This window comes from Heterocephalus glaber, unplaced genomic scaffold (genome assembly GCF_053883595.1).
Source record: "Heterocephalus glaber isolate CG9 unplaced genomic scaffold, H.glaber_assembly_v1.0 deba00001126, whole genome shotgun sequence".
Lineage (NCBI taxonomy): Eukaryota > Metazoa > Chordata > Mammalia > Rodentia > Bathyergidae > Heterocephalus > Heterocephalus glaber.
In genome coordinates this window covers 437,568-448,641 of record NW_028258199.1, presented here as the reverse complement: position 1 = coordinate 448,641, position 11,074 = coordinate 437,568, and the positions used below count along the sequence as shown (strand labels likewise).

At 35.0% G+C, this 11,074-nt stretch overlaps 1 protein-coding gene across 1 annotated transcript in view; it reads right to left on the bottom strand.

Annotated features, from left to right (window-relative positions):
• Positions 1 to 11,074, bottom strand: part of LOC101716014 (vomeronasal type-2 receptor 116) — a 67,261-nt gene that overhangs the window by 15,621 nt on the left and 40,566 nt on the right. The window contains exon 2 of the mRNA XM_087210207.1: positions 6,355 to 6,643. Coding sequence (XP_087066333.1) covers positions 6,355 to 6,643 — 289 coding nt within the window. The remainder of the gene's footprint in view (positions 1 to 6,354; positions 6,644 to 11,074) is intronic.

The window sequence follows — 11,074 nt, the reverse complement described above, 5'->3', positions numbered from 1 at the left end:
CATATGTGTTTTCTTTATTTCACTTAATAGTATGGTTTCAAGGTGCATCCATTTTCCTAAAAGTGTCTCAAGTTTATCCTTCTCTGTGTCAGAGAAGTACTCCACTGTAGACAAAAGCAACATCGTTCAGAGTTGCGCAGAACTCACTGAATCAGCCCTCTCTGCAGACAGGCAGGTCTGCGGGCACCGTAGCAACATCGTCAGTCTCTCTGAACACGCCAAATCAGCCCACGCCCTGGCAGCAATCCACTGGACACCCCCCCCCCCGCTCTTCTGTACAGCCACCTGGTTCCACACTACAAAGACGCAGAAGACAACGGACCAGCAGACCACTGTGCTAGGTAAGTTGGAGTCATCTTCACCTCCCATCAGGACCGGAACTATCTTCAGGGGAAGGGCAGCTGCAACCTGCAATACAACTCTGCAGAGTTCAACCCTACGGGAGGACAGGGAGCTCAACTCGGGACTTTCAGCCAGAAATCTGCCTGAATCTCATGGGTCTGCGACTAGCTTGCTGAGACTCATTGACTTATATCTGCACACTGCAGCCCACGTTGTCTATTGTGACAGCAGAGACATACCCTGAAAGTGGCCCTTCATCTTCATGGTCATTTTTTATTCCCAAAATTAGTTTTATTATTTTGTTATTTTTCTCTTTTCTTTTGCTCCTCTTATCTTTAATTTTTTCCCTACTCTTTGCAAATATTTGTTTTTCTCTCCTTTTTTTTCTTTTCTTTTCTTCTTTCTTTTCTCTTTCCTTTCTCTCTCTCTTACACTCACATTCTTGCTCTCCCACATTATTCATCTTCCCTTTTGGTCCCTGTTTTGGTCCTCAGTTGGAGTTCTTCTTTATTTTCCTATTATTCTCTTTTTCCTTCTCACCTGTGTCCTCTATGTCCTCTATGACCTTCCCCTATCCTTTGTCCCATATATCCCTCCCTCCCCAACCCCTTCTAACTCCCCATCCCAAAGGGTAAAGTTGTTATATTGAAGAGTTTATTCACTATATGTTTGGTCGGTCCTCGATCTTGATTTAAGTCACACAGCTAAAGGTGATAGATTAATAACTACCACAAATTGTCATTCTTTAAGAGGTATTTGATGCTATGGTGTTGTTGATTGTATGACTTGGGCTGAGGTGTTGTGATTGATCTAAACAGTTTTCCTTCCTGGTATAATGAAAATGAGATAGCCTCAGAGTCATTATAGACTCAAAACCTAAAGAACAGCTATATCCGGTAGACGCCTCTGAGAAGCAATCATTCCATAAGGGTTTTAAATAGATCAACAAGGATACTTACAATACACAACTTCATAATATCAACCCAGGAACTAAACCAGAGACAGTACCAAAAACAAAAATGAGAAGGCATTTAAGCAAGTCACAAACCCAGACTTCCACCACAAAAAAAGCAATTTCTGGGGTAAATGAGGTGCAAAAGTCTGATAATCAACCACCTGGACACCCTGAACTGATAGCACAGGAAGTAGCAAAACAGATGAATGAGGCTCTAGAAAAATTCAAAGCAGAAATAATCTCCCAGATATCTGCAGAGATGGTGAGCAGAGTGAAAGACATGATTAGAGGATCTAGAACAGAAACATATAAAAAAATAGATGGGCTCAGAAACATGCTGGAAGCCAAGAATACCCAGCATAAGAAAGAAATGGAAACCATGATCGCCCAACATAAGAAGGAAATGGAATCTATGAAATAGATTCAAACAGATATTCAGGAGATCAAAAACTCCATTGAAAGTATCCACAGCAGATTAAGGGAATCTGAAGATAGAATATCAGATATAGAAGACAGGATCATGGTTAGAGACCATGAAAATAGAGATTTTTTTTAAAAAGTAGGGGACTACAAGAAATCAATCCAGCAGCTGCTAGACAAAGCAAAGAAGAATAACATAAGACTGATAGGAGCCCATGAAAAAACAGGAGAAAGCACAATTGACATAAAAAACTATTCACAGAAGTAATAGTGGAAAACTTCCTGGACAGAGGTAGAGAATTGGACATACAGATAAGTGAGGCCTATAGAAATACAATTAGCCATGATCAAAAAATCTACATCTAGACATATAATAGTCAAAATCCCAGAAACCCAACAGAAAAACAAAATCCTACAAGCAGTTAGAGAAAAGAAACAAATCACCTACAAAGGAAAGCCCATCAGAATCACAGCAGACTTCTCAACACAAACCCTCAAATCAAGGAGAGCCTGGAGTGAAGTATTTCAAGCCCTAAAAGAAAATAACTTCCAACCTAGACTGTTGTATCTTGCAAAATTATCTTTCAAAATTGATGGGGAAATTAGATACCTCCACGACAAAGAACACCTGAGAAATTTCATGAACTCCAAACCAGCATTACAAGCAATTCTAAACAATATCCTAGAAAAAAGCAATGAAGGTCACACCTCCATGAGGCCCAACAGAGGGAAGCCAGCAGGCAAGGTAAGACACTAAAGGGAAAGGGGGGAAAAATAAGAAATAAAAGAGCCAACAAAAGTAAAACATCATGAAAAGGGTAAATCAATATCTATCAATTATAACCCTCAATGTTAATGGCCTCAATTCACCAATCAAAAGAAATAGACTGCCAGAATGGATTAACAAGGAAAATACAGCAATATGCTGTATACAAGAAACACACCTAACTCAAAAAGAAACTCATAGACTGAAAGTAAAAGGATGGAAAACAGTTCTCCATGCCACAGGAACCCAGAAGAAAGCAGCGGTGGCAATCTTATTTGCAGACAAAGTAGATTTCAAACCAAAACTAATTAAGAGAGACAAAGATGGTCACTACATCCTTGTGAAGGGAACAATCCAAGAGGAAGAGATGCCAATCCTAAATATATATGCACCAAATACGAATGCCTCCAAGTATACAAAACAAATATTAATAGTCATGAAAAACCAAATAAACACTAACACAATTGTAGTGGGGGAAACTCAATAGCCCACTATCACAAATAGACGGTACAACATATTGGTAATTTTGGCACATTTCCAATATATGGAAATCATACAGGAAAGTGAAATCAAGTCACCAAACAATGGCAGTAAAGTGGAAAAGCCTAAGCAGAAAGGTGACTCCAACTTGTCATGATTTAATATAATAAATTCAAACCATTACAAAGTGGTAATTATGATATGTAAAATCTTCAGTATTGTTTTTCTGTACTATATTGTCTATTCCCTGTCCCAACTAATGTCCCATATAGTACATTTTAATAGCATTGAACCTTAGATATGTCAACTTAAATATTATATATGTGGGAATGTGTAATATTGACACTTCTATTGACCTTAATAAGAATTTGTGTATTGAGGGCTGGGGATGTAGCTCAGTGGTTCTGGCACCTGAGAGTATCTAATGGCACTATACTCCAAATTCTTTAGTGAAATTGAAAGGGAACCAATACTGTCAAACTCATTCCTGGAATCAAGCATGACCATAATAAAAAAAATCAGTGAAAGACCAAGCAAAAAAAGAAAACTAGTGGTAATATAGTTAAACACATGCAAATCAATAAATGGACAAAGGACAAAAATCATATGATCATCTCAATAGACGCAGAAACAGTATTTGACAAAGTTCAACACATATTCATGATTTTAAAAAATCTATAGAAAATTGTAGGAGTTGGTCTTATCTCAATCTGACAAAACCATCTATGACAAGACAACAGTCAACATCATACTCAATGGTCAACAACTGAAAGCTCTCACTCTAAAATCAGGAACAAATTAATATGGGCATAACTCAAACAACTAAGATTAAAAGTTCCATTTGACCCAGCTATTCCTCTGTTGGGTATCTTCCCCAAAGAATTAAAAGAATCATACCACAGGGATATATGTTCACCCATGTTTTTAGTGGCACAGTTTGTAATAGCTAAAACCTGGAAACAGCCCAGTTGCCCATCAACTGTAGACTGGATAAAGAAGATGTGGATTTTTATAAAATAGAGTACTACTCAGCCATTCAGAATGAGAAACTAGAGACATTTATAGCTAAGTGGATGCACATTGAGGCCAAAATCTTAAGTGAAATAAATAGGACACACATTTGTAAATACCAAATAGTTTCTCTGGTGTAAAAAACTAAAAGTGTAAATAAGGAACAAAATGTATAATTAATACTGTGAAATGGGCCAAGGATTTAGCTCAGTGGTTTTGCCACCTGCCTTGCAAGCTCAAGGACCTGAGTTCAATCCCAAGTATCAAAAAAAAAAAAATTGTGAAATAGGAAGAAAAGGTCTAAAGGAGTAGGGGAAGTGGGAGAGGCAGGGGAAAGGAAAGAAAGGAAAAGAAAAAATATGAGAAAAGGAAAAAATGGAAACAAAGTTTTTGTAAATAGGGAAGGGTGGAGGGGGTGAAGGGAGTGCAGGGGAATGGGAAAAAAATAAGAACCAAGATACATCATGTAAAGATACAAAATCACAATGATGAGTGTAATTGTATTGTATATGTCAAATGTACCAATAAATTTAATGGAAAATTTTTTCAAAAAATGATGTGTTTCCATAGCTACTCCTTAGATGAAGATAGGGACCATTCTCCCAGACTTTATGCTTAGTAACATTTGTTAAGTTTTATGACTAAATGTTATATATATGATGAAATAATAATGTTTTCTTTAGCATTTTCTATTTTCATTAAACAACATTGTGTAATTTTTATCTGTGTTATTGGATAGTCATTTTCATTACAAAATTGTATTTCATTTATAAATTTATCACAATTTATTCATTTATTCTTTAATTGTTTGTCATTTAGGCCGTTTCTCTTTTTGATTGTTTTAAATGGTATTGTCATTAGTATTACACATGAATATCTTTTTGTGCACAATATAACCGTTTATGTATTTCCCATAATATAATCATTTAGTCATAAGTTGTACTTGGTTTTAATAAAATGTGCTAAAATCATAAAAAAGAAACACTGATAAGAAAGGAAGAAGTCAAATTATCATTATTTCTGATGACATGATACTCTACATGGAAGACCCCAAAACCTTCATCAAAACACACCTAGAATTAATAATCAAATTTGTCAACGTAGCAGGATACAAAGTGGATATTCAAAAATCAATAGAATTCCTGTACCCAAAACTAACTGAAAGAGAAATTAGGGGAACGATACTTTTCATAATAGCATCAAGTAAAATGAAATACTTAGGAATCAATCTAACAAGAAAATGAAAGACCTAAACATTGTAAACTACAATATTCTCAAAAAGAAGATCAGAGTAGATATCAGAAAATGGAAAGATACCTCCTGTTCTTGGACAGGCTGAACCAATACAGTGAAAACGGCCATAGTTTCAAAACTGGAATACAGGTTTAATACAATCTCAATCAAAGTGCCATTAGCATACCTCACAGAACTAGTGAAATCTATCCTAAAATTTGTGTGGAAGCAGAAGAGATCTAGAATAGCAAAAGCAATTCTGGCCAAAAAAGGCAAGGCAAGGGGCATTACAATCCGCAGGTTGAAGTCATATCACAAACCTACTGTGGTGGAAACAGCATAGTAATGGCAAAAATCAAAACACCTCGGATCTGAGGATCAATGGCAGACAGTAGAAGAGGTGGGAACAACTCCAAGCACACTCATCTACCTCATCTTTGTCAAAGGTTCCAGGCACCTTCACTGGAAGAAAGACAGCTTCTTGAATAAATGGTACTATGAAAACTGGCTTTCCAAATTGCAAAGACTAAAACAAGCCTCATAACCCCCATCATGCACTAAACTAAAATGATGTAAATATTAAAGCAGAACCAGTTAATCTGCTGGAAGATGAAATAGATAAAAGTCTTGTAGACACAGGTATAGGCAAAGACTATCTGAATAAACCCCAGTGGCACAGGAAATATTACAAAGCATCAACAACTGCCATCTCATATTAAAACCTTTTCCACAGCAAAAGAAACCACCAACAGAGTAAAGAGACAACCCAAAGCAATGAAATAAAATTTTACAAGCTATCCCTCAAGAAAGGACTATTATCCAAAATATAAAGAAAATGAAAAAAACCCAGACCCCATGAATTTAAAGACCCACTCTAAAAATGGACAGGTTCAATGAACAGATACATTTCAGGTGAAGAAGTTCAAACAGTACATTAAAGAGATAGAAATTAAAATAGCACTGATATCTACTATCATCAAGAAATGCTGGTGAGACTATGGGGAAAAAGAAACCCTTCTACACTGTTGGTAGATTATACATTTTGAGAGATGTAAAGATCAAAGCTTCTTCTTCTATCCTCTTTGATTAATGGAGAATATCACCAAAGGTGGCAAGGTTTTATCTCTTCCCATGTACCCATCCTTACCTGTGGAAATTTGTAGAGTTCCAGTAGTGTTCCAGTCTGGATAGATGTTTCCCATGTTGTTCCTGTAAGAACAGCTACAGACTTGCTCTCCCTCCTGCAGGTGTAATTGGGGACCTCGTCCTGCCCTGTGAGCAAAGTGAGGGAGCTCTCCAATGTTCTCCATTCACTGTGCTGGACATTGTGGAACTCATATCCCAGAGATATGTTGGGGAGAAAATGGGGGTTATTGTTGATCTCTTCTATGGCAAAAACCAAGGCCAGGACATATTGGTAATTTTTTAGCTTAAACCTACAGAGAAAGCAGAAACTTTCTTAAATAAAAAGCATAATGAATTATTACCTTTAAATCCAGTACAGCAACTTTTAGGCATGTCTGTTTCCCTTTAAATTTCATATGTTAAGGTTTCCTTAACTTTTAATGTGATACCACTACAAGGTTGATTTTTCAGATGTAATTAGATCTAGATGACCTTATGAAGACGAATTTCTTCTGAATGTGGTTGGCATTTTTCCAAGTGATGAGAGATCTTCCAGTATGGCCAGATGAGAACACACAAAACCAAAAGCAGTTCTCTCTTAAATTCTTAGCTGCTACCACTATGGAAAGTAAATAAGTGTAAAAAATACTTTGTTTATGATATATTTTTATACAGAAGCTTAGGGAATATTCCGGTGAAAGATGAAGATCTAGTCAGTAAATTCGCTCTTTGGAAGTGAAGGCTTAGGTAAGGTCTGAGAACTTACAGCTGCAGCAAATAATACAACCATGGCTCAGAAAATTACTTGCTCTACATACATGAAAGAAAAATTTTCCATTTATGCAGAAAACTATAAATTAAAAAGCTTATTATATTTAGGGTGGGTATCTATATCAATAATTAAATTAATTGCACAATTAACATATGATTCCATGCTTCATATTTCAGAAATACTATTCAATAAAATTGGACATAGGTAGAGAAAAAATAATTCTACATTGAGATATTTTGGGTAAACAGAAGGACCTGACAGCTGTAGGAAAAATAGTGTGATGAAGAAGCTTCTCAATTAGGTCACCTCATTCTTTGACCCCTCCTGGTATCCATTAGTAATCATCAAAAACTAGGAATTATACAGGAACTTCACAGCTCCAGAGGAGAAGGAATTTTAAAAAGTTAGACATTTTCTTAAATTAGAAGGATTGGCAAGACTGTAAATTTATGAATGTAAGATGTATAGAAAGGAAAGTTGAAAATGTATTATGGGTTTTCAGAGAAGTAAGGATAAAAATCATAGGATTATCTCAGTAGATGTAAAAAATTGTTGTACTTGATAAAATACAATATCTATTTGTGATCACAAACACTGATGAATATAAGCGTATAAAAATCTTACCTCAAATTAGTAAAATGTATTTATGACAAACCCACTGCCAGTGTCATACTAAATAGGGTAAAAGTCAAAGCTTTTTCCCTAAAGTCAGGTACAAGAAGCCTGCTCTCAGCATTCTTTTTTGATAGAGTACTCAAAATTTTACCCAAAACAATCAGGAGAGAGAAAGGAATGAAAGGTATAAAGATAGAAAAGTAAAAAGTCAAACTATCCTTATTTACAGATGACATGAGACTTTACATAGAAGAAACAAAAAAGTCCAGAAAAAGACTCTGAGAACTAGTAGACAAAGAAAATATCTGGATACAAATTCAAAAGAGAAAAACCAATAGTGTTCCTATCTTCAAGTTATACTACAAAACAACAGTGATAAAAATGCCATGGTATTGGCACAAAAACAAACATGTGGATGTATGGATCAGAATAGAGGATCAGAAACTTCCCCAGGTACCTTCAGTTATGTGATCTTTGACAAAAGGCCTAGAAATATACATTGGAGTAAAGATGGTCAGTTCAAGAAATGGTGCTGGGAACACTGGCTATCTATATGCAGAAGATCAAATCTGGACCCATATCTCTCACCATGTACTAAATAAAATGCAAATGGATCAAATGTTTAAACATTAAAATAGAATCAATGAACTTACTGGAAGATAAAATGGGAAAACCATTGAAGTCATAAGTGTAGGCTTTTAAGGACTTTCTGAACAGAAATCTGACAGCACAAGAAATAGCACTGAGAATCAATAGGTGAGATTATATCCAATTAAAAAGCTTCTGCCCAGAAAAAGAAACAATTCCCAGAGTGAAAAGACAACCAGACAATGGGAAATATTTTGTCAGCTATTCCTAACATAGAAGAGTAATATCTAGAATATATAATAAACTCAAAAAATTTAGATAACCCAAAATAAAAGACCCAATTTAAAATGGGCAAGTTAAATGAATAGACACATCTCAGAAGAAGAAATACAAATGGTCAATAAACATGTGAAAAAGTGTTCAATATCCCTGGCCTAGAGACATGCAAATTAAAACAAGGCTAAGATTTCGTCGTGTCCCAGAAAGAATGGCAATCATCAAGAATTCAAAAACTAATGTTTTCCACATTGTTGGTGGACTGTAAATTAGTAAAAAATCAATCATTATGGAAATCAATATGTAGATTTCTCCAGGAACTAAAATTAAAAATTGTATTTGACCCACATATTCCTTTTCTAAGTATCTTCCCCAAAGGGCGAAAGGCATCATATCACAGCAATACATGCATACAAATGTTTACAAGAGTACCATTAGTAATAGCTAAATTCTGGAAGCAACAGATAATGTGATATTTCTACATAATGGAATACTACTCAATAAAATGGATGACCTTAAAATGTTTGTAGGATAGTAGATATATCTGGAAAATATGATGTTAAGTGAAATAGAAAACAGCCAAGCTTAAGTACTGTATGGTAGTTCTCATCTGAGAAAACCAAAGAGCAAATAAAGAGCAAAAACAAAGAAGGGATAGAAGGAAAAAGGAACATTCATTTTTTGCAAATGAGAAGGAGTCCAGGAGATGGAGGTTGAGTGGGGGGTTGGAGGGAAACAGGAAGTAAAAAGATTTCAGATGTGTCATATACTTGGGCCAAAAATCTACAATGGACAGAAACTTTTGTTAACATAAATATGTACAAAAATTATGACAACATTTAGAGAAGGAGGGAGGGTTGTGGCTGGGAGGGGAAGTTGAATCAAAAAAAAAAAAATCAAGAAGTGTCATGTACATGTACCTACCATACTTCCTAAGTTGTACTCCCTAACTTCATGTACAGAAAAGATGTCCTAATCAAAAATAAAAAACAGAGTTGAAAATAACAAATCAATAGTGCTCCTCTATAACAATAACTTACACATTGAGAAAGAAATCAGGGAAACAATTTCATTCACATTAGCTTCAAAAAAATTTAAATACTTAAGACTTAAGCAAACCAAGAAAGTGAAAAACCTATTCAGCAAAATCTATAGTACTCTGAAAACAAAAGATTTAAACAAAGATTAAAAAATACAAAGACATGCCATACTCTAGGAAAAGCAGAATCAATATTGTCAACATGGCCCTGTTACCAAAAATAGTCTGTTGGGTTTTCATAATTTGAACCAAAATACCAACAGTATTAGTCACAGAAATAGAAAAGTCAATCCTAAAATTTATGTGGAACCAGAAGAGGGCCAGCATAGCTAAACAAAACCTGGATGAAAAGGAAAGCAAAGCAGGAGGTGATATACTCCCAGATTTCAAAGCTAGAGTAATGCAAATTTTATGGTACTGGAACAAAACTAGATGCGCTGACCAGTAGGATACTATAGAAGGTAGAAACAGCCTCATGAAGCTTTGACAAAGGGAACTAAAATACCAAACACTGGAGAAAAATAGCTTCTTTACCAAAGGGTGCTGTTAAAATTGGTTATCCATTGAAGAAGAATGCAACAAAACCCATATCTCTCACCCTGTGTGAAAACAAATAAAAATGGATCAAAGAGTTAGACATACAAAGAGAAACACTGAGTCTGCTAAAATATAAAATAGGTAAAACCCTTGAAGACACAGACACAGGCAAAGACTTTGTGAACAGAAGCCCAACTGCACAAGAAATAATTCAAAGAATCAACAATTGGGATTGTGTGACCATTATGTATGGGAAATATGTACTAACAAAACAGAAGCTTCCATACAGCAAAGGAAACAACCATCAGAGTGAAGGGATAGTTTTCAAAAAGAAAAAAATATTGCAGCTATTCCTTGGATGGAGGATTAACTTCTAGGATATATATAAAATATAAGAATATTAAAACCTCCTGAATAAAAAGACCAAAACAAAACTGTAAAACTAAAATGAATAGACATTTTCAGTGCATTTTTACATGAAATATTTCCACATTTTGATCATTTGAGTAATGTGAATAAAAACAGCACTGAAATTTAATTTTAATTTAGTAAGAAAGGCTGGCATCATAAGCTCAAAAGAGAAAAAAAAGAAAGCTTAGGAGGTTGTGGGTATAAGGAAATCCTTCTATACTGACTATAATAAAATAACAGGTACTGTAGCATAACTACTATGAAGTCGGTGTGAAAATCCCTCAAAAACAAAAAATGGAAAATCCATTTGATACAGCTATACAACTCCTAAATATCACTGTTAAAGCATTAAGTTAATCATGTTATAGTAATATACATATACTCAGGTTTATACCAGTACAATTCACAATACTTAATGTAGTTAATAGTTAATAGTTATCCCATTGAACAAATGAATAGGAAAAATATATGCTATGTACACACAATGGAATATTAATCACACAT